The sequence below is a fragment of the Micromesistius poutassou genome (genome assembly GCF_964030765.1).
Source record: "Micromesistius poutassou genome assembly, chromosome: 6".
NCBI lineage: Eukaryota > Metazoa > Chordata > Actinopteri > Gadiformes > Gadidae > Micromesistius > Micromesistius poutassou.
Genome location: NC_140276.1, coordinates 18,100,293 through 18,125,398, shown reverse-complemented (window position 1 = coordinate 18,125,398; position 25,106 = coordinate 18,100,293). Strand labels below are relative to the sequence as shown.

Below are 25,106 nucleotides of genomic sequence, written 5' to 3'. Positions count from 1 at the left end.
AGTGGGGACGATGAGGACTACAAAAGAATATACACAAAGAAGATCAAACCCAGGCTGAAATCAGAAGACCTTGCAGAGGGAGTGGATGTACGCACCGAGCGGCATAGCAGCACAAGCAGCGATGGCAGCACCATCACCACCATCACACGCCGCATCACCACCTACACTGTGGATATGCCTGGAGGCATCAGCGAGCAATCTGAACTTTCAAGCCCTGAGGTCAAAGGGCTAAGATATGAATCTGGTGATGGATCACTATATAGTAGAATTTCACAGGGGAGTCCGTCAGGTAAAGATGGAGCAGAAGAGGGAGTTTTTGAGCTAGGAAATGTCTCATTAACCAAGCCACAAGTTAGCTCAACAGAGACACACTGGAGTACTGGAGGGTTGAGAACCACAACAACTACCATGGAGATGAGGGAGGGAGAGGGAGATGGAGGCTTAGGAATGAGAATAAAGGGGCCACAGTTTGGAATGTCAGGAGGAAATGGCCAGGGTGGTATGAGTATGTCAAGGGGGCTTGGTGAGCATGGAGATGGAAGTGGGCACACAGGCATTAAGCGTGTTACAATAGGAGGTTTGGAAGGAGGAGAAATTGTCAGCTCAGATGTTAAAGGAGGATCTATTGGTGTGTCTTTGCCAGGAAAAATGACACACTTCTCCTCATCAGATGTCAAAGTAGAAGGGGGAGATGTGGACATAAGTTTTGGAAAAGGGAAATCTCATGTCTCTGACATTACAATTGGTCAAAAGAGGACAGTGGGTTCAGGACAAATTGGTCTGTCAATTGAGAGATTTGAAGGGGGTTTAGAAGGGGGAGACATTGTCAGCTCAGATGTTAAAGGAGGATCTATTGGTGTGTCTTTGCCAGGAAAAATGACACACTTTTCCTCTACATCAGTAGGCAAGGGACAAGGGGGAGATGTAGACATGAGTTTTGAAAAAGGGAAATCTCATGTCTCTGACATTACAATCGGTCAAAAGAGGACAGTGGGTTCGGGCCAAATTGGCCTGTCAAGTGAGAGATCTGATGCAACATCCACAGATATTGACACTGAATTAAGAGAAGTGAGCTTAGCATCAAGATTTAATGTGAAAGGTGCTGCTGAAAAGCTAAATATCAAAGGAAAACATGTCTCAACAGAAGTTGTAGATATCGGTCTGAAAGGTACAAATCTCGTACGTAAAATTGATTCTTCAGAGCCAACCTCATTAGGTGACAGAAAGGCTCAAACAATAGATAATGGAGGGGTTGAGTCTGAAATTAAGAATCCAAAAATTTCCATAGGATCATTTGGATTCAAGGATGCAAAAGTGCAAGGTCAAAGTATCAATACGAATCTTCCTGAAGCTAATATTGTAATAAAAACCACTGAAAGCACTCTCAAAGGACCAGACACTGATATTGTAATGGCAGACGTTAACCTGAATAGACCAGAACTCACAGATATAAATGTGTCATTACCAAATATTCACGGTCAGAAGAAACCACTTAAAGTTGGACTTGGACAGACAACAACTGAAAAGGACAAACGTGAAGGTGCAGAAATAGACCTAAGTATTCAGAAAGTGGACCCTGATTTGAGGGCTTCTCAAGTTGACATTCAAGTACCAGCAATTAATGTTGATGGGCCAACAAAATTGGTAGGAGCAGAAGTAAAGATTGATCTTCCCAAAGTGTGCATTGACAGCAAAACACCTGCAGTTGATATCAAAGGACCAGAAATAGAGGTTGGCCTTGATGGCAAATATAAGAAGCCAAAATTCAACATGCCCTCCATCTCAGATCCCAAACTTTCCATGCCTAATGTTAACTTGAACTTGAAAGGAACCACGATCAAGGGCGGTATAGATGTGTCAGTTCCAAAGGTTGAAGGAGATATCAAAACACCAAGAGGGGAAATTGAAGGTCCAGATGTTGATATTGAAGGATCTGAGGGTGGATTTAAAATGCCCAAAATTAAAATGCCATCATTTGGCATTAAAGGTCCAAAGATTGATGGTCCAGATGTAGACTTTGATCTTCCAACAAAAAGCATTGACATTCAAGCACCTAATGTTGATATGAAAGGACCAGAAATTGATGTTAAAAGCCAGGGTGGAAAAATGACAGGGCCCAAATTCAAAATGCCCTCCCTCTCAGGGCCTCAGATCTCCCTACCAAATGTGGACTTAAACCTGAAAGGATCTAAGATCGAAGGTGATGTAGAAGTGTCAGTTCCAAAGATTGAAGGGGACATAAAAGCACCCAAGCTGAAACTTGAAGCTGCAGATGTTGATTTTGAGGAAACAGAAGGTGGATTTAAAATGCCACAAATAAATATGCCCTCATTTGGCTTTAAAAGTCCCAAGTTTGGGGGACAAGAAGTTCACATTGACCGTCCCCAGGCAGACATTGATGTCAAAGCACCAAAAGTGGAAATCAAAGGATCAGAAATCAACATTGAAGGCACAGAAGGCAAAATGAAAGGGCACAAATTCAAAATGCCTTCCATCTCGGGACCTGAACTTTCTATGCCAAATGTGGACTTCAACTTGACAGGACCTAAGATCAAGGGTGGTGCAGATGTGTCGGTCCCAAAGACTGAGGCAAACATCAGACCACCAAAAGTGGAATTTGAAGAACCAGATGTTAATATCAAAGGGCCAGAAGGAGGATTTCAAATGCCCAAAATTAAAATGCCATCATTTGGCTTCAAAGGTCCAACGATTGAGGGACCAGAAGTTGACATTGACCTTCCCAAGGCAGACATTGACATCAAGCCAGCCAAAGTTGACATCAAAGGACCAGAAATCGACGTTAAAGGCCCAGATGCGAAAATCAAAGGATCCAAATTCAAAATGCCCTCTCTATCTGGACCGAACATTTCGATGCCTGATCTAGACTTCAATCTAAAAGGACCTCAGCTCAAGGGTGATGTAGATATGTCAGGTCCAAAGATCAAAGGAGATATCCAAACACCAAAAGGGGAAATTGAAGGCCCAGAAGTTGATATTGAGGGTCCTGAAGGTGGATTTAAAATGCCAAAAATTAAACTGCCATCATTTGGCATCAAAAGTCCAAAGTTTGAGGGACCGGACGTTGACATTGACCTTCCCAAGGCGGAAATGGACATCAAGGCACCTAAAGTTGAAATCAAAGGACCAGAAATCGATGTTGAAGGCCCAGATGCCAAAATTAAAGGCTCCAAATTCAAAATGCCCTCTCTCTCCGGACCTAACATTTCGATGCCTGATCTAGACGTCAATTTGAAAGGACCAAAGCTCAAGGGTGATGTAGATATGTCAGGTCCAAAGATGAAAGGAGACATCAAAACACCAAAAGTGGATATTGAAGGCCCAGACGTTGATATTGAGGGCCCCGAAGGTGGATTTAAAATGCCAAAAATTAAAATGCCATCATTTGGCTTCAAAGGTCCAAAGATTGAGGGACCGGATGTTGACATTGACCTTCCCAAGGCAGAAATTGATATCAAGGCACCCAAAATTGATATGAAAGGACCAGAAATCGATGTTGAAGGCCCAGATGCCAAAATTAAAGGATCCAAATTCAAAATGCCCTCTCTCTCTGGACCTAACATTTCGATGCCTGATCTAGACTTGAATTTGAAAGGACCAAAGCTCAAGGGTGATGTAGATATGTCAGGTCCAAAGATCAAAGGAGACATCAAAACACCAAAAGTGGAAATTGAAGGCCCCGATGTTGATATTGAGGGCCCAGAAGGCGGATTTAAAATGCCAAAAATTAAAATGCCATCATTTGGCTTCAAAGGTCCAAAGATTGAGGGACCAGATGTTGACATTGAACTTCCCAAGGCAGAAATTGACATCAAGGCACCCAAAGTGGATATCAAAGGACCAGAAATTGATGTTGAAGGCCCAGATGCCAAAATTAAAGGATCCAAATTCAAAATGCCCTCTCTCTCCGGGCCTAACATTTCGATGCCTGATCTAGACTTGAATTTGAAAGGACCAAAGCTGAAGGGTGATGTAGATATGTCAGGTCCAAAGATCAAAGGAGACATCAAAACACCAAAAGTGGAAATTGAAGGCCCAGACGTTGATATTGAGGGCCCAGAAGGCGGATTTAAAATGCCAAAAATTAAAATGCCATCATTTGGCTTCAAAGGTCCAAAGATTGAGGGACCGGATGTTGACATTGAACTTCCCAAGGCAGAAATTGACATCAAGGCACCCAAAGTGGATATCAAAGGACCAGAAATTGATGTTGAAGGCCCAGATGGCAAAATTAAAGGTTCCAAATTCAAAATGCCCTCTCTCTCTGGACCTAACATTTCGATGCCTGATCTAGACTTCAATTTGAAAGGACCAAAGCTCAAGGTTGATGGAGATATGTCAGGTTCAAAGATCACAGGAGACATTAAAACACCAAAAGTGGATATTGAAGGCCCAGACGTTGATATTGAGGGCTACGAAGGTGGATTTAAAATGCCAAAAATGAAAATGCCATCATTTGGCTTCAAAGGTCCAAAGATTGAGGGACCGGACGTTGACATTGACCTTCCCAAGGCAGAAATTGATATCAAGGCACCCAAAATTGATATCAAAGGACCAGAAATCGATGTTGAAGGTCCGGATGCCAAAATTAAAGGATCCAAATTCAAAATGCCCTCTCTCTCCGGACCTAACATTTCGATGCCTGATCTAGACTTCAATTTGAAAGGACCAAAGCTCAAGGGTGATGTAGATATGTCAGGTCCAAAGATCAAAGGAGACATCAAAACACCAAAAGTGGAAATTGAAGGCCCAGACGTTGATATTGAGGGACCAGAAGGTGGATTTAAAATGCCAAAAATTAAAATGCCATCATTTGGCTTCAAAGGTCCAAAGATTGAGGGACCGGATGTTGACATTGAACTTCCCAAGGCGGAAATTGACATCAAGGCACCCAAAGTGGATATCAAAGGACCAGAAATTGATGTTGAAGGCCCAGATGGCAAAATTAAAGGATCCAAATTCAAAATGCCCTCCATCTCTGGACCTAACATTTCAATGCCTGATCTGGACTTCAATTTGAAAGGACCAAAGCTCAAGGGTGATGTAGATATGTCAGGTCCAAAGATCAAAGGAGACATCAAAACACCAAAAGTGGAAATTGAAGGCCCAGACATTGATATTGAGGGCCCAGAAGGCGGATTTAAAATGCCAAAAATGAAAATGCCATCATTTGGCTTTAAAGGTCCAAAGATTGAGGGACCGGATGTTGACATTGACCTTCCCAAGGCAGAAATTGATATCAAGACACCCAAACTTGATCTCAAAGGACCAGAAATCGATGTTGAAGGCCCAGATGCCAAAATTAAAGGATCCAAATTCAAAATGCCGTCTCTCTCCGGACCTAACATTTCGATGCCTGATCTAGACTTCAATTTGAAAGGACCCAAGCTCAAGGGTGATGTAGATATGTCAGGTCCAAAGATCAAAGGAGACATCAAAACACCAAAAGTGGAAATTGAAGGCCCAGACATTGATATTGAGGGCCCTGAAGGTGGATTTAAAATGCCCAAAATTAAAATGCCATCATTTGGCTTCAAAGGTTCAAAGATTGAGGGACCAGATGTTGACATTGACCTTCCCAAGGCAGAAATTGATATAAAGGCACCCAAAGTAGATTTCAAAGGACCAGAAATTGATGTTGAAGGGCCAGATGCCAAAATTAAAGGATCCAAATTCAAAATGCCCTCTCTCTCCGGACCTAACATTTCGATGCCTGATCTAGACTTCAATTTGAAAGGACCAAAGCTCAAGGGTGATGTAGATGTGTCAGGTCCAAAGATCAAAGGAGACATCAAAACACCAAAAGTGGAAATTGAAGGCCCAGATGTTGATATTGAGGGCCCAGACGGCGGATTTAAAATGCCAAAAATGAAAATGCCATCATTTGGCTTTAAAGGTCCAAAGATTGAGGGACCCGACGTTGACGTTGAACTTCCCAAGGCAGAAATTGATATCAAGGCACCCAAAATTGATATCAAAGTACCAGAAATCGATGTTGAAGGCCCTGATGCCAAAATTAAAGGATCCAAATTCAAAATGCCCTCCATCTCTGGACCAAACATTTCGATGCCTGATCTAGACTTCAATTTGAAAGGACCAAAGCTCAAGGGTGATGTAGATATGTCAGGTCCAAAGGTCAAAGGAGACATCAAAACACCAAAAGTGGAAATTGAAGGCCCAGATGTTGATATTGAGGGCCCAGAAGGCGGATTTAAAATGCCAAAAATTAAAATGCCATCGTTTGGCTTCAAAGGTCCAAAGATTGAGGGACCGGATGTTGACATTGACCTTCCCAAAGCAGACATTGACATCAAGGCACCCAAAATTGATATCAAAGGACCAGAAATCGATGTTGAAGGCCCAGATGCCAAAATTAAAGGATCCAAATTCAAAATGCCCTCCATCTCCGGACCTAACATTTCGATGCCTGATCTAGACTTTAATTTGAAAGGACCTAAGATCAAGGGTGATGTAGATATGTCAAGTCCAAAGATCAAAGGAGACATCAAAACACCAAAAGTGGAAATTGAAGGCCCAGACGTTGATATTGAGGGCCCAGAAGGCGGATTTAAAATGCCAAAAATTAAAATGCCATCATTTGGCTTCAAAAGTCCAAAGATTGAGGGACCGGATGTTGACATTGACCTTCCCAAAGCAGACATTGACATCAAGGCACCCAAAATTGATATCAAAGGACCAGAAATCGATGTTGAAGGCCCAGATGCCAAAATTAAAGGATCCAAATTCAAAATGCCCTCCATCTCCGGACCTAACATTTCGATGCCTGATCTAGACTTTAATTTGAAAGGACCTAAGATCAAGGGTGATGTAGATATGTCAAGTCCAAAGATCAAAGGAGACATCAAAACACCAAAAGTGGAAATTGAAGGCCCAGACATTGATATTGAGGGCCCAGAAGGTGGATTTAAAATGCCGAAAATGAAAATGCCATCATTTGGCTTCAAAGGTCCAAAGATTGAGGGACCGGACGTTGACATTGACCTTCCCAAGGCAGGAATCGATATCAAGGCACCCAAAATTGATCTCAAAGGACCAGAAATCGATGTTGAAGGCCCAGATGCCAAAATTAAAGGATCCAAATTCAAAATGCCCTCTCTCTCCGGACCTAACATTTCGATGCCTGATCTAGACTTCAATTTGAAAGGATCAAAGCTCAAGGGTGATGTAGATGTGTCAGGTCCAAAGATCAAAGGAGACATCAAAACACCAAAAGTGGAAATTGAAGGCCCAGACGTTGATATTGAGGGCCCAGAAGGTGGATTTAAAATGCCAAAAATGAAAATGCCATCATTTGGCTTTAAAGGACCAAAGATTGAGGGACCGGATGTTGACGTTGACCTTCCCAAGGCAGAAATTGGTATCAAGGCACCCAAAATTGATCTCAAAGGACCAGAAATCGATGTTGAAGGCCCAGATGCCAAAATTAAAGGATCCAAATTCAAAATGCCCTCCATCTCCGGACCTAACATTTCGATGCCTGATCTAGACTTCAATTTGAAAGGGCCAAAGCTCAAGGGTGATGCAGATATATCAGGTCCAAAGATCAAAGGAGACATCAAAACACCAAAAGTGGAAATTGAAGGCCCAGACATTGATATTGAGGGCCCTGAAGGCGGATTTAAAATGCCCAAAATTAAAATGCCATCATTTGGCTTCAAAGGTTCAAAGATTGAGGGACCAGATGTTGACATTGACCTTCCCAAGGCAGAAATTGATATGAAGGCACCCAAAGTTGATCTCAAAGGACCAGAAATCGATGTTGAAGGCCCAGATGCCAAAATTAAAGGATCCAAATTCAAAATGCCCTCGCTCTCCGGACCTAACATTTCGATGCCTGATCTAGACTTCAATTTGAAAGGACCAAAGCTCAAGGGTGATGGAGATATCTCAGGTCTAAAGATCAAAGGAGACATCAAAACACCAAAAGTGGAAATTGAAGGCCCAGACGTTGATATTGAGGGCCCAGAAGGTGGATTTAAAATGCCAAAAATTAAAATGCCATCATTTGGCTTCAAAGGTCCAAAGATTGAGGGACCGGATGTTGACATTGAACTTCCCAAGGCAGAAATTGACATCAAGGCACCCAAAGTGGATATCAAAGGACCAGAAATCGATGTTGAAGGCCCAGATGCCAAAATTAAAGGATCCAAATTTAAAATGCCCTCTCTCTCCGGACCTAACATTTCAATGCCTGATCTAGACTTCAATTTGAAAGGACCAAAGCTCAAGGGTGATGGAGATATGTCAGGTCTCAAGATCAAAGGAGACATCAAAACACCAAAAGTGGAAATTGAAGGCCCAGACGTTGATATTGAGGGCCCAGAAGGTGGATTTAAAATGCCAAAAATCAAAATGCCATCATTTGGCTTCAAAGGTCCAAAGCTTGAGGGACCGGATGTTGACATTGAACTTCCCAAGGCAGAAATTGACATCAAGGCACCCAAATTGGATATCAAAGGGCCAGAAATCGATGTTGAAGGCCCAGACGCCAAAATTAAAGGACCCAAATTCAAAATGCCCTCCATCTCAGGACCAAAACTTTCAATGCCTGATCTAGACTTCAATTTGAAAGGACCAAAGCTCAAGGGGGATGTAGATATGTCAGTTCCAACAATTGAAGGAGACCTGAAATCGCCAAAAGTGGATATTGATTCACCAGACATTGATATTAAAGGTGCAGGAGGCGGATTTAAAATGCCACATATGAAAATGCCATCATTTGGCTTCAAAAGTCCAAAGTTTGAGGGACCGGATGTTGACATTGACCTTCCCAAAGCAGACATTGACATCAAGGCACCCAAAGTTGATATCAAAGGACCAGAAATCGATGTTGAAGGCCCAGATGCCAAAATTAAAGGATCCAAATTCAAAATGCCCTCTCTCTCCGGACCTCACATTTCAATGCCTGATGTAGACTTCAATTTGAAAGGACCAAAGCTCACGGGTGATGTCGATTTGTCAGGTTCAAAGATCAAAGGAGACATAAAAACACCAAAAGTGGAAATTGAAGGCCCAGATGTTGATATTGAGGGTCCTGAAGGTGGATTTAAAATGCCCAAAATTAAAATGCCATCCTTTGGATTCAAAGGTCCAAAGATTGAGGGACCAGATGTTGACATTGACCTTCCAAAGGCAGACATCGACATCAAGGCACCCAAAGTTGATATCAAAGGACCAGAAATCGATGTTGAAGGCCCAGATGGCAAAATTAAAGGATCCAAATTCAAAATGCCCTCTCTCTCCGGACCTAACATTTCGATGCCTGATCTAGACTTCAATTTGAAAGGACCAAAGCTCAAGGGTGATGGAGATATGTCAGGTCCAAAGATCAAAGGAGACATAAAAACACCAAAAGTGGAACTCGAAGGCCCAGACGTTGATATTGAGGGTCCTGAAGGTGGATTTAAAATGCCCAAAATTAAAATGCCGTCCTTTGGATTCAAAGGTCCAAAGATTGAGGGACCGGATGTTGACATTGACCTTCCAAAGGCAGACATCGACATTAAGGCACCCAAAGTTGATATCAAAGGACCAGAAATCGATGTTGAAGGCCCAGATGGCAAAATTAAAGGATCCAAATTCAAAATGCCCTCTCTCTCCGGACCTAACATTTCGATGCCTGATCTAGACTTCAATTTGAAAGGACCAAAGCTCAAGGGTGATGGAGATATGTCAGGTCTAAAGATCAAAGGAGACATCAAAACACCAAAAGTGGAAATTGAAGGCCCAGACGTTGATATTGAGAGCCCAGAAGGTGGATTTAAAATGCCAAAAATTAAAATGCCATCATTTGGCTTCAAAGGTCCAAAGATTGAGGGACCGGATGTTGACATTGAACTCCCCAAGGCGGAAATTGACATCAAGGCACCCAAAGTGGATATCAAAGGACCAGAAATCGATGTTGAAGGCCCAGATGCCAAAATTAAAGGATCCAAATTCAAAATGCCCTCTCTCTCCGGACCTAACATTTCAATGCCTGATCTGGACTTCAATTTGAAAGGACCAAAGATCAAGGGTGATGTAGATGTGTCAGGTCCAAAGGTCGAAGGAGAAATCAATATGCCAAAAGGAGAGATTAAAGGAGCTAGTATAAACATAGAATCTCCAGGGGTAGACCTTAAAGGGGTGAAGCTGAAGTCTCCAAAACTATCTGGACCTAAAGTATCGTTGCCTGATGTTGACTTTGGTATGAAAGGGTCAAAGTTGAAGGGCGGTATTGAGGGAGCCATGACATTGCCAAATCCTGTAATTGAGAGTCCTGATATGTCAATTGATAGTCCTGATGTATCTAAAAAGCACAAATTTAAAATGCCTAAATTCGGATTCAAGGGAACAAAAGTCAAAGCTCCTGAATTTGATGTCAAATTAGCGCACGGAGACGTAAAAATCAAGGGCTCCAAAGGAAATCTCGAGGGTCCTGACGTTAACATGGATGCAACTAGTCCTAAAGTAAAAGGATCCAAATTCAAGATGCCAACAATATCAGGCCCAAGGATAACACTACCTGATGTGGATATGAACATTAAAGGACCTAAAGCAAAGGCTGACTTTGATGCATCTCTTCCAAATGTGGAGTCGGATATTAAGTCACCACATTTTGACTCAGGATCTGTGGATTTGGATGTTAAGACTCCAGATTCTGGCTTTAAACTTCCAAAGTTTAAAATGCCAAAATTTGGCTTCAAAGGAACAAAGCTGGATGGATCAGAATTGGACATTGACCTTCCCAAGGCAGACATTGACATCAAAGTACCCAAAGTTGACATCAAAGGACCAGAAATTGACGTTGAAGGCCCAGATGCCAAAATAAAAGGACCAAAATTCAAAATGCCCTCTATCTCCGGACCTAACATTTCAATGCCTGATGTAGACTTCAATTTGAAAGGACCAAAGCTCAAGGGTGATGTAAATATGTCAGGTCCAAAGATCGAAGGGGACTTCCAAACACCGAATGTTGAAATTGAAGGTCTTGATGTTGATATTGATGGGCCTGAAGGTGGATTTAAAATGCCAAAGATCAAAATGCCATCATTTGGCATTAAAAGTCCGAAGCTTGATGGTCCAGATGTCAACATTGATATTCCCAAAGCAGACATTGACATTGAAGCACCAAATGTGGATATCAAAGGACCAGAAATCGACTTTGAAGGCCCGGATGGCAAAATTAAAGGGAGTAAATTCAAAATGCCCTCTCTCTCAGGACCAAAAATGTCAATGCCTGATATAGACTTCAACTTGAAAGGACCCAAGTTCAAAGGTGATGTGGACATGTCAGTCCCAAAGATTGAAGGAGGCATCAAAACACCAAAAGTAGAAATTGAAGGCCCAGACATTGATATTGAGGGCCCAGAAGGTGGATTTAAAATGCCAAAAATCAAAATGCCATCATTTGGCTTTAAAGGTCCACAGATTGAGGGACCGGATGTTGACATTGACCTTCCCAAGGCAGAAATTGATATCAAGGCACCCAAAGTTGATATCAAAGGGCCAGAAATCGATGTTGAAGGCCCAGATGCCAAAATTAAAGGATCCAAATTCAAAATGCCCTCCCTCTCCGGACCCAACATTTCGATGCCTGATTTAGACTTCAATTTGAAAGGACCAAAGCTCAAGGGGGATGTAGATATGTCAGGTCCAAAGATCAAAGGAGACATCAAAACACCAAAAGTGGAAATTGAAGGCCCAGACGTTGATATTGAGGGCCCAGAAGGTGGATTTAAAATGCCAAAAATTAAAATGCCATCATTTGGCTTCAAAAGTCCAAAGTTTGAGGGACCGGATGTTGACATTGATCTTCCCAAGGCAGACATTGACATCAAAGCACCTGAAGTTGATATCAAAGGACCAGAAATTGACGTTGAAGGCCCTGGTGGCAAAATAAAAGGACCCAAATTCAAAATGCCCTCCATCTCCGGACCTAACATTTCAATGCCTGATTTAGACTTCAATTTGAAAGGACCAAAGCTCAAGGGGGATGTAGATATGTCAGGTCCAAAGATCAAAGGAGACATCAAAACACCAAAAGTGGAAATTGAAGGCCCAGACGTTGATATTGAGGGCCCCGAAGGTGGATTTAAAATGCCAAAAATTAAAATGCCATCATTTGGCTTCAAAAGTCCAAAGTTTGAGGGACCGGATGTTGACATTGATCTTCCCAAGGCAGACATTGACATCAAAGCCCCTGAAGTTGATATCAAAGGACCAGAAATTGACGTTGAAGGCCCTGGTGGCAAAATAAAAGGACCCAAATTCAAAATGCCCTCCATCTCCGGACCTAACATTTCAATGCCTGATTTAGACTTCAATTTGAAAGGACCAAAGCTCAAGGGGGATGTAGATATGTCAGGTCCAAAGATCAAAGGAGACATCAAAACACCAAAAGTGGAAATTGAAGGCCCAGACGTTGATATTGAGGGCCCCGAAGGTGGATTTAAGATGCCAAAAATTAAAATGCCATCATTTGGCTTCAAAAGTCCAAAGTTTGAGGGACCGGATGTTGACATTGATCTTCCCAAGGCAGACATTGACATCAAAGCCCCTGAAGTTGATATCAAAGGACCAGAAATTGACGTTGAAGGCCCTGGTGGCAAAATAAAAGGACCCAAATTCAAAATGCCCTCCATCTCCGGACCTAACATTTCAATGCCTGATTTAGACTTCAATTTGAAAGGACCAAAGCTCAAGGGGGATGTAGATATGTCAGGTCCAAAGATCAAAGGAGACATCAAAACACCAAAAGTGGAAATTGAAGGCCCAGACGTTGATATTGAGGGCCCCGAAGGTGGATTTAAGATGCCAAAAATTAAAATGCCATCATTTGGCTTCAAAAGTCCAAAGTTTGAGGGACCGGATGTTGACATTGATCTTCCCAAGGCAGACATTGACATCAAAGCCCCTGAAGTTGATATCAAAGGACCAGAAATTGACATTGAAGGCCCTGGTGGCAAAATAAAAGGACCCAAATTCAAAATGCCCTCCATCTCCGGACCTAACATTTCGATGCCTGATTTAGACTTCAATTTGAAAGGACCAAAGCTCAAGGGGGATGTAGATATGTCAGGTCCAAAGATCAAAGGAGACATCAAAACACCAAAAGTGGAAATTGAAGGCCCAGACGTTGATATTGAGGGCCCTGAAGGTGGATTTAAAATGCCAAAAATTAAAATGCCATCATTTGGCTTCAAAGGTCCAAAGTTTGAGGGACCGGATGTTGACATTGATCTTCCCAAGGCAGACATTGACATCAAAGCCCCTGAAGTTGATCTCAAAGGACCAGAAATTGACGTTGAAGGCCCTGGTGGCAAAATAAAAGGACCCAAATTCAAAATGCCCTCCATCTCCGGACCTAACATTTCAATGCCTGATTTAGACTTCAATTTGAAGGGACCAAAGCTCAAGGGGGACGTAGATATGTCAGGTCCAAAGATCAAAGGAGACATCAAAACACCAAAAGTGGAAATTGAAGGCCCAGACATTGATATTGAGGGCCCTGAAGGTGGATTTAAAATGCCAAAAATTAAAATGCCATCATTTGGCTTCAAAAGTCCAAAGTTTGAGGGACCGGATGTTGACATTGATCTTCCCAAAGCAGACATTGACATCAAAGCCCCTGAAGTTGATATCAAAGGACCAGAAATTGACGTTGAAGGCCCTGGTGGCAAAATAAAAGGACCCAAATTCAAAATGCCTTCCATCTCCGGACCTAACATTTCGATGCCTGATTTAGACTTCAATTTGAAAGGACCAAAGCTCAAGGGGGATGTAGATATGTCAGGTCCAAAGATCAAAGGAGACATCAAAACACCAAAAGTGGAAATTGAAGGCCCAGACGTTGATATTGAGAGCCCCGAAGGTGGATTTAAGATGCCAAAAATTAAAATGCCATCATTTGGCTTCAAAAGTCCAAAGTTTGAGGGACCGGATGTTGACATTGATCTTCCCAAGGCAGACATTGACATCAAAGCCCCTGCAGTTGATATCAAAGGTCCAGAAATTGATGTTGAAAGCCCTGGTGGCAAGATAAAAGGACCCAAATTCAAAATGCCCTCCATCTCAGGACCTCATATTTCGATGCCAGATGTTGACTTCAATTTGAAAGGACCAAAGCTCAAGGGGGATGTAGATATGTCAGGTCCAAAGATTGAAGGAGACCTGAATTTGCCAAAAGTGGAAATTGATTCACCAGATATCGATATTAAAGGTTCAGGAGGCGGATTTAAAATGCCACATATGAAAATGCCATCATTTGGCTTCAAAAGCCCAAAGTTTGAGGGACCGGATGTTGACATTGATCTTCCCAAGGCAGACATTGACATCAAGGCACCCAAAATTGATCTCAAAGGACCAGAAATCGATGTTGAAGGCCCAGATGCCAAAATTAAAGGATCCAAATTCAAAATGCCTTCTCTCTCCGGACCTAACATTTCAATGCCTGATCTAGACTTCAATTTGAAAGGACCTAATCTCAAGGGTGATGTAGATATGTCAGGTCCAAAGATCAAAGGAGACGTCAAAACACCAAAAGTGGAAATTGAAGGCCCAGATATTGATATCAAAGGTGCAGGAAGCGGATTTAAAATGCCACACATGAAAATGCCATCATTTGGCTTCAAAAGTCCAAAGTTTGAGGGACCGGATGTTGACATTGATCTTCCCAAGGCAGACATTGACATCAATGCACCTGAACTTGACATCAAAGGGCCAGAAATTGACATTGAAGGCTCTGGTGGCAAAATAAAAGGACCCAAATTCAAAATGCCCTCCCTCTCTGGACCTCATATTTCAATGCCTGATGTTGACTTTAATTTGAAAGGACCAAAGCTCAAAGGGGATGTAGACATGTCAGTTCCAAAAATTGAAGGAGACATCAAAGTGCCAAAAGTGAAACTTGACGGCCCAGATATTGATATCAAAGGTGCAGGAAGCGGATTTAAAATGCCACACATGAAAATGCCATCATTTGGCTTCAAAAGTCCAAAGTTTGATGGACCTGATGTTGACATTGATCTTCCCAACGCAGACATTGACATCAAAGCACCTGAAGTTGATATCAAAGGACCAGAAATTGACGTTGAAGGCCCTGGTGGCAAAATAAAAGGACCGAAATTCAAAATGCCCTCCATCTCAGGACCTCATATTTCAATGCCAGATGTTGACTTTAATTTGAAAGGACCAAAACTCAAGGGGGATGTAGATATGTCCGGTCCAAAGATTGAAGGAGACCTGAATTTGCCAAAAGTGGAAATTGATTCACCAGATATTGATATTAAAGGTTCAGGAGGCGGATTTAAAATGCCACACATGAAAATGCCATCATTTGGCTTCAAAAGTCCAAAGTTTGAAGGACCAGATGTTGACATTGATCTTCCCAAGGCAGACATTGACATAAATGCACCTGAAGTTGACATCAAAGGACCAGATATGGATGTTGAAGTTCCTGGTGGCAAAATAAAAGGATCCAAATTCAAAATGCCCTCCATGACAGGACCAAAACTTTCAATGCCTGATGTAGACTTCAATTTGAGAGGACCCAAGTTTAAGGGTGATGTGGACATGTCAGTTCCAAAGATTGAAGGGAATATCAAAGCACCCAAACTGGACATAGAAGGCCCAGATGTTGATATTGAAGGGCCTGAAGGTGGGTTTAAAATGCCAAAGATCAAAATGCCATCATTTGGCATCAAAAGTCCAAAGTTTGAGGGACCAGATGTTGACATCGATCTTCCCAAGGCCGACATTGACATCAAGGCACCTAAAGTTGATATCAAAGGACCAGAAATTGACATTGAAGGTCCTGGTGGCAAAATAAAAGGACCCAAATTCAAAATGCCCTCCATCTCGGGACCTCATATTTCGATGCCTGATGTAGACTTTAATGTGAAAGGACCAAGTGTAAAGGGGAATGCAGACATCTCAGTTCCAAAGTTTGAAGGAGACATCAAAACACCAAAAGTAGAAATCGAAGGCCCAGACGTTGATATTGAGGGCCCCGAAGGCGGATTTAAAATGCCAAAAATTAAAATGCCATCATTTGGCATCAAACTTCCAAAGATTGAGGGACCGGATGTTGACATTGATCTTCCCAAGGCAGACATTGACATCAAAGCACCTGAGGTTGATATCAAAGGACCAGAAATTGACATTGAAGGCCCCGGTGGCAAAATAAAAGGACCCAAATTCAAAATGCCCTCCATCTCAGGACCTCATATTTCAATGCCAGATGTTGACTTCAATTTGAAAGGACCAAAACTCAAGGGGGATGTAAATATGTCAGGTCCAAAGATTGAAGGAGACCTGAATTTGCCAAAAGTGGAAATTGATTCACCAGATATTGATATTAAAGGTGCAGGAGGCGGATTTAAAATGCCACATATGAAAATGCCATCATTTGGCTTTAAAAGTCCAAAGTTTGAAGGACCGGATGTTGACATTGATCTTCCCAAGGCAGACATTGACATCAAGGCACCCAAAGTTGATATCAAAGGACCAGAAATCGATGTTGAAGGCCCAGATGCCAAAATTAAAGGATCCAAATTCAAAATGCCCTCTCTCTCCGGACCTAACATTTCGATGCCTGATCTAGACTTAAATTTGAAAGGACCAAAGCTCAAGGGAGATGTAGATATGTCAGGTCCAAAGATCAAAGGAGACATCAAAACACCAAAAGTGGAAATCGAAGGCCCAGATATTGATGTCAAAGGTGCAGGAAGCGGATTTAAAATGCCACATATGAAAATGCCTTCATTTGGCTTCAAAAGTCCAAAGTTTGAGGGACCGGATGTTGACATTGATCTTCCCAAGGCAGACATTGACATCAATGCACCTGAAGTTGACATCAAAGGACCAGAAATTGACATTGAAGGCCCTGCTGGCAAAATTAAAGGATCTAAATTCAAAATGCCCTCCCTCTCAGGACCTCATATTTCAATGCCTGATGTAGACTTCAATTTGAAAGGACCAAAGCTCAAGGGAGATGTAGATATGTCAGTTCCAAAGATTGAAGGAGAACTGAAATTGCCAAAAGGGGAAATTGATGCACCAGATATCGATATTAAAGGTGCAGGAGGTGGATTTAAAATGCCAAAATTCAAAATGCCATCATTTGGAATGAAAAGTCCAAAAGTGGATGTTCCTGAAGTTGATGTCAATCTGCCAAAAGTTAACATCGATATGGGTTCACCAAAAATTGATGTAAAAGGTCCAGATTTTGATGTTGACCTTCCAGAGGGTAACATCAAAAGTCCAAAATTCAAAATGCCATCCATCACTGGGCCTAAAATGTCCATGCCTGATGTAGACCTTCAACTGAAAGGATCTAAACTGAAGGGTGATGCAAATGTTCCCTTACCAAATTTTGAAGGAGACATCAAAGTCCCAAAAATGGAAATTGAAGGTCCACATGGTGACATTGAAGGGCCTGACGCTGGATTTAAAATGCCAAAGTTCAAAATGCCGTCATTTGGCTTCAAAGGTTCAAAGATTGAAGGGCCAGATGTAGACTTCGATCTTCCAAAAGCAGACATTGACATTGAAGCACCTAATGTTGATATCAAAGTACCCGAAATTGATGTTGAGGGCCCTGATGGCAAAATCAAAGGCCCAAAATTCAAAATGCCCTCCATCTCCGGACCAAAGCTTTCCATGCCTGATCTAGACTTCAATCTGAAAGGACCAAGTATCAAGGGTGATGTAGATGTGTCAATTCCAACGATTCAAGGGGACATCAAAGCACCAAAAGTGGAAATTGAAGGTCCAGATGTTGATATTGAAGGTCCTGAAGGTGGATTTAAAATGCCAAAGATTAAAATGCCATCTATTGGCTTCAAAGGTCCAAAGATTGAGGGGCCTGGTGTAGACTTTGGTCTTCCCACAGCAGATATTGACATTCAAGCACCAAATGTTGATATCAAAGGCCCGGAAATCGATGTTGAGGGCCCTGATGGCAAAATTAAAGGACCGAAGTTCAAAATGCCCTCCATCTCCGGACCAAAGCTTTCGATGCCTGATATGGACTTCAATCTGAAAGGACCAAGGATCAAGGGTGATGTAGATGTGGCAATTCCAACGATTCAAGGGGACATCAAAGCACCAAAAGTTGAAATTGAAGGTCCCGATGTTGATATTGAAGGTCCTAAAGGCGGATTTAAAATGCCATCATTTGGCATCAAAGGTCCAAAGATTGGGTCTCCAGATGTTGATTTTGATCTTCCCAAGGCAGACATTGACATCAATGCACCTGAAGTTGACATTAAAGGACCCGAAATTGACGTTGAAGGCCCTGGTGGCAAAATAAAAGGACCCAAATTCAAAATGCCCTCTCTCTCTGGACCTAACATTTCGATGCCTGATCTAGACTTAAATTTGAAAGGACCTAAGCTCAAGGGTGATATAGATATGTCAGGTCCAAAGATCAAAGGAGACATCAAAACACCAAAAGTGGAAATTGAAGGCCCAGATATTGATGTTAAAGGTTCAGGAAGCGGATTTAAAATGCCACATATGAAAATGCCATCATTTGGCTTCAAAAGTCCAAAGTTTGAGGGACCGGATGTTGACATTGATCTTCCCAAGGCAGACATTGACATCAATGCACCTGAAGTTGACATCAAAGGACCCGAAATTGACGTTGAAGGCCCTGGTGGCAAAATAAAAGGACCCAAATTCAACATGCCCTCCATCTCAGGCCCTAACATTTCTATGTCTGATTTCAGTTTGAAAGGACCCACGCTAAAGGGAGATACAGATGTTTCAATAAAAGGTGGTCAATTTGAAGTTGAAGGTACTGACTTTGCTATCAAAGGGCCCAAAGTAAAATCACCAGAATTCAATACCAACCCCATCGAAACTGAAATTGATATCAACTTGAAACGTCCAAAGGTGAAGGGAGAATTGGGTGCTTTCGGAAATGTTGGAGGTTCTGATCTCAACATCAGAACACCTACAATTAATGTTGAGGGTGCATCTTTGGAGGCTGCAAAAACAAGTGTCACATTTCCCAGGTTCAAAGGTCCCAAATTTGGAATAAAGGGCACAGAAGTGCAAGGACCTGAAGCAAAACTTAAGACACCCAAATTCAATATGGGTGGCAAAAGCCCAAAGGCAGAAATGAGCCTTCCAAGTGCAGGAGCGCATATCAATGCCCCTGATGTAGACCTAAATGTTAAGGGAAAGAAAGGAAAATTTAAACTTCCTAAAATGAAGGGCAAGGCAAAACCATTTGAAACTGACATGGACACTCCAATGGTAGAGCTGGATGTAGGCACACCTAATGTCAAAGGAGAGAAGGCCAAGAAGCATCTATTTGGTAAACTACATTTCCCTGATGTAGAATTTGACATTAAATCGCCCAAAGTGAAAGGAGATATCTCTTCGTCAGGTGATTTGAGATCATCAGACATAGATTTGCCATCTGGCAGCCTAGATGCTAAACTAAAAGATTCAAATATTAGTGGTTCACTTGACATGGTTATGCCAAATGTAGTTGGCCCAGATATTGATGTTAATCTAAACGGAGAAAGACAGTCATCAGTGTCAGCAGGTCTACAAGGTCCTAAACTAGATTTTAAGGAAAGTGGGAAAATAGCTATGAACACCCCAGGGGTGAAAACATCCAGTGGCCTTCAGTACCCAGAAGGTACAGTAACATTTCCCAAAATAAAAGCTCCAAAGTTTGGCATTGCTCTGCCCCATGTAGAAGGTCGCACGGAAGTTGGAGGAGATGATTCAGGAACAGCAGTTGGTGGAGACATTAAAATACAGTCTCCCTCTGTTAGTTTTCATGGTGGTGCACAGAATATTGAAGTCCCAAGTCCAGAACTTAGCCATAGCGAAGGAAAAGTGAAGGGTAAGATGCCAAAATTATTTGGCAAATCCAAAGGAAAGGGTGGCAGTGGAGTTGATTTAAATGTGGGGCCTGATTTTGATATAAGTGGAAAAAGTGGAAAGTTAGAGGTAGGTGGTGGTTCAGGGCTTCATCTGTCAGGTAAAGGAAAATCTGCCTCACTGGATCTATTAAAGAAATCAAAGCACCAGCCTTCTTTGAGCGATGAGACTGGGCTTGCTCTCAGTTCACCATCAGCTCACCTAGAATCGGAGGGTGGTGACATTTCTTTAGATCTAGGGGGAGCCAAAGTCAAAGGAAAGAAAGGAAAGTTAAAGTTTGGTACCTTTGGTGGTTTTGGTTCAAAGTCAAAGGGATCATATGAGGTGTCCCTTGGAGAAGATAGTGAAGCAAGAGTGGAGGGGAGTGGTGGTGTTTCTCTCCCATCCAAAAAATCTAGATTGTCGTCATCCTCAAGTAGTGATAGTGGTTCTAGAGGTTTCCGCTTCCCAAAACTTGAGCTATCTGTGTCACCGAAAAAATGAATTATAAGATGAATTAAACACTCATGTACAATCTAATTCATTCCTTTCAGAGTGTTCAGAATTTAAATGTAAAAGATTTTTTTAATTTGACCTTTTTACTTTGGTTAATCCACAGCATATTTCCAAATTGTATTCACCACACGTGAGATTGTTTAAAGTCCCTTTCAATTGTAAATAAGATGGAATTGTATTGTAAAATTGTATGACTTCTTTTGTACATAGTCAAATTTATTGATCATCTACCATTGTACCAAATTATCAACAATAGTTAATTTCCATTTGCTTTAATAAATTGTTATTAAAGAAAGTATGTTATATTTGTATCTATCTGTCTGCATGAAAAAATAGATTAAGTAAGAATGGTAATATCTATTTGAAATTATGTTTAATCATCCAGACAAAAAGAAAAATATAAATTCACTTGTTTCTGTGTATGAAAAATCTCCCTTTGCTTTGGAATTTTGATACAATATAAGCAGCGCAGAAGTATGTTAACTCAATTTAGAGCTGGAGCTTCATAAACATTTCAGTGTTTAATGACCTTCATTGCGATACATTTTTTGGAAACTATCCATTCTCTTAACTGCTGTTAATAATTGTCACTTGTTTTTCTGGGGAATCCCAATATATTGTGTTGTATTTAGCAAAGCTTTGCATTAGCTTCCTTAATGTGGAGTAAAAACAAAATTCTGCCATTATGTTCTCTCTGATAATTATCATTATTTTACAGTGTACACAATCCTATTGGCTCAACGGAAGATGCCATCAATATATGTGATTGTGTTGGACAAGTTAAATGGGATCTGTTATTTGCTTAAGATTATGTTCTATCCTCTGGGTCTTGTTATGTTTTTGTTGCTTTGTGCATTGTGCAAAATAAATCAAATAAACAGTTGAGTATCTGATTATGTGTTCTGTGCTGTTCATTCCCCAATATTTCCCTTACCTTACTTAAATATTGTTATTAAGTTAAGTTCCTTATGTTCTGTATTATTCACTAAAAAAGCAATAAATCATTCTTTAGTATGACCAACACAACATTGGAAGCAGTCAACATATAAACTGCTCTTTCCTTTAGGCCAGGCCGATGTGTTGAGATTAATTGATATAACATCTTTATTTTACTATTGTAAAATAAAATTAAATATAAATCTTACTGATCTCCAGTCAGTAACATTAACAAATCACAAAAAAATAAATCAAAAGCCTTTGTGATTTGCATATTGCGTTATATTACATTGGGATTTTGATTTGAATTAGATGAATCATTCAGCCCTAGTGTGTGTGAGTGTGTGTGTGTGTGTGTGAGAGAGAGAAAGACACACACACACACACACACAGTTAAAAGTTCTCTACCAGAATCTTGATGAAAAACTGCACAGAGCTCTGCACCTTTATATTACATAATAACCATGACCATTAGTATACTTGCCTTTATCTGGAAATACAGCTTTATAAAATGCCATAGCCTTCATTTATATAATTACCATATACCTACTTTGAAATGTAAACCTTGTGTGATCATGTTTTGCTTAGACCTCAGGAAGCGGCCCTGTTGTTCCTGTTGAAGCAGTGAATAGGAAGGAACATTTCAGGGGTTTCCTGTTCAAGAGGAAAATACTCAGCTTCCTCTCTGGAGAGGCAAAAATATTGGAATTTGAACGGGGACACAGGACACAAAAAACTCTCCTCTGGAGTTGGGATGTCTCAGTGTTCAGTGAGGATCTTCTTTAGCTATTTTTGTTCAAGGACTAGCTTAAATTTGGAAGATCAGCGGAGGCCTCAGGAGGAAGCCTTTTGTGTCTGTTTCCAAGGTAAGAGCAAAACCTAGAGGCTAAGAAGTATCTCCATTAGGCTGCAGTCTTATTACGGAACGGACATTTACACAGTAGGCTACCACAATACTGTTCTTTTTGGTCTTGTTATATATATATATATATATATGTTATGGGAGTTCTGTTGCGATTGCAGGGAGATTTCTTTTGGGAGATCTCTACGGATATACAGTCGATTCCTTTTTCTCTGTACATTCCTGCCCCATCTCATGGGCCCTCCAGTGTGGACTTTGTCCCTCCAGGCTGTGGTCGTAGCGTTGTGTCGACAAGGTAGTGATGGTCGTCTCTGTGATGCATCTGAAACATTGAGATTGTTGTTTGTATTTTATTGTGATTTGAGAACACCAGCTAACTTGCACATGCCTGTGTGTGCGTGTGTGTGTGCTTGTGTTTGTGTGTGTGTGTGTGTGTGTGTTGGGATTATGTTATTTGCTGAACTTCAGCACTTTAATTTGTTTCTCTTGAATATGGACAAGGTCACAGAGACTGTAAATGACATTTCTCTCTGCGACAAAATAATACATTTGGAAATGGAAGGCCTTTGTTTCATAAAAATATATTTATAGCTATAATCTTAATATTTTGCACTATTCATTTACTGTGTTCATATTTTCCCTTGAGCCTGTATGTCATGACAGGGATGGTAGTGATAATGATCAGGACATTGATGATAGTGATGTCAGTGACAATAGGGATATGGATGATGACATAGATGATAATGATCACCGTGGTAATGGTTATGATAATGAGAAGTTGGTGACAATGACAAATGGTGATGGTGATTAGGCTTTGTTCGTGCTTGCTTGATTATTTTTCTACACATTTTGGCACCCTACTCCTTCCAAAAAAAATTACTTAAATAATTTATCGTTTTTTAAACATCAAACTTTTAAAACCTTCAATTTTATAATGTTTATAACTCTGACCCTCATACTACATCAGACTTCGTAATTTGGTCAATTGTTAACCTTTAAATTGTTAACCTTCGTTCAAACATTCAACAAATCGACACACTTTGATCTTCAAATATGAATATGTCTATGATATATGAATATATATATGAATATTTTTCGGAATCAACAGATTAACTTCATTCCTGCTTGTATTTTTCTCGTTGGTCTTCCGTTGAGGCTCAGCGTGAGGACGCCTCCCGCCTCAACGAGTGCGTGAAGTGATGACGTCATCACGCTCTAGCTTAACCATTTCGGTGGTTTCACTGAAAATCGATTGGAAATATGATTATTATATATCGGGCGTCTGTGTGCGGGGACCCCCGTTTATATGGCTAGAGATATGTTATATGAAAGCTGAGACTCCAAGGAGTCCAACGGTACAAGCCCCATCATTTGGTGAGTTTAACTCGATCAACTAGATGTGAAAGAACAACGTCAATAACACTTTCCCTGGTTACTACAAGTGATGACCCCCCCCCGCCCCCCCCCCCCTTTCACTTTATTTGTTTCCAACCATTTAACATTTTTTTGTTTTTTAAATGTTTACAATGTTTACTCCATTTACAGTTTTCAACTCTGTTAAGATCTTTTCATTTGATTTAAGCTATTAAACATTTATTTTCGTCTTAAACTATGTGGCTTTACTAAAACATATTTTCAACCTCACTTTGCATTACAGTATTCACCGCATTTTCTGCAGGAAATTATATTTTCTAGTTATTATTATTATTATTATTATTATTATTATTATTATATTTATTATAATAATAATTATTATCTGTTCTATTAAATTATTATTATTACTATTATAAATAAATAAATAGTCATATTGTTGCTATCTTTTATTTATTGCTGTGTTTGTTGTGTTATTATTAGTAATATCTGAGTGGTCGTAGTAGTACTATCATCTGCCGATGCCACATCGTATCATCTGGTACCCATCAGCATCAGGTTAGGAGATGCAGGTGTGCTCTCCCCGGTGAAGCAGATGTTCTGGGATAATGTGTTTTTCTGCAGCGGCGTTGGCTGACACCTCATGTGTCATGTGGGGAGTGGGTCCAGATGGTGTCCTTGACTCACAAATCAAAAAAGACCAAACCCGGCCTGTAACAAAAACATTAGCACGTAGCTCGCTGAAGCTGAGCTTCATAACATGGATGCAACCAGGCTAGGTTATCTTATTGCATGACACTGTATAATATCTCATTACCCATTTCACAGTGGTACTGGTAGCAATATTGTTAGTGAGAGAGTTAATAGGAATAAGTGTTAACCTCCAATAGTGCCCCATGCCTTTTTACATTAAATAGAGATAGAACTAAATCTAAATAAAAGCATTTCTAGGGTTCTAGGATGCTTTAATCAATATTTATTAGAAACACATTATCTGGTTATTATTTTATATTGCATACTTGCATACTCATTGTAGCATCATAAGCGAGAGGTCTGAGCGAGCACAGTCGCATTGTTTACCGACCATGGAAGTATAAGTTACTAACCTCCCAGATTATTCACTATATGTGATACTATACGTGCACTGAGCCCTCTCGGAGGCCCGGCCGAAACAACATTTGTTTCACTTCATTTGTTATCACTACAACTCCTTTCAGCTGCCCACAAAAAAAAAGGTGGCGTTTTGAAAAGAGAAAACTTACATTTTATTAGTACATGGTCCAAAGATAATTATGAGCCTTTAATTGATATCCAGAGAAAATTTGTGGAGACACAATCCTGTTCCCCATTTGTATTGGAGTGAACGGGGATATCTACTTCCGGGCCCCATGATTTGAGGGACCTGTCCACAGCCCGCTAAAAAACTGCAATACCGGGCTTGGCCACTGAGCACGGGTGGATTGCGGAAGTAGGCACTGCTCCTGGGGGCCTGGGTGAGAGCAGCAGTGGAGGAGGCCCTTGT

At 41.0% G+C, this 25,106-nt stretch overlaps 2 protein-coding genes across 2 annotated transcripts in view; both read left to right on the top strand.

Moving 5' to 3' along the window:
* Positions 1–21,302, top strand: part of ahnak (AHNAK nucleoprotein) — a 36,804-nt gene extending 15,502 nt beyond the window's left edge. Inside the window, exon 6 of the mRNA XM_084469525.1 lies at positions 1–21,302. Coding sequence (XP_084325651.1) covers positions 1–20,403 — 20,403 coding nt within the window. The 3' untranslated portion in view covers positions 20,404–21,302.
* Positions 21,303–22,082: 780 nt separating this feature from the next.
* The window catches only part of klhl4 (kelch-like family member 4), a 31,722-nt gene continuing 28,698 nt past the window's right edge, over positions 22,083–25,106 (top strand). Inside the window, exon 1 of the mRNA XM_084469640.1 lies at positions 22,083–22,217. The gene's annotated coding sequence lies outside the window, so the exon portion shown is untranslated. The remainder of the gene's footprint in view (positions 22,218–25,106) is intronic.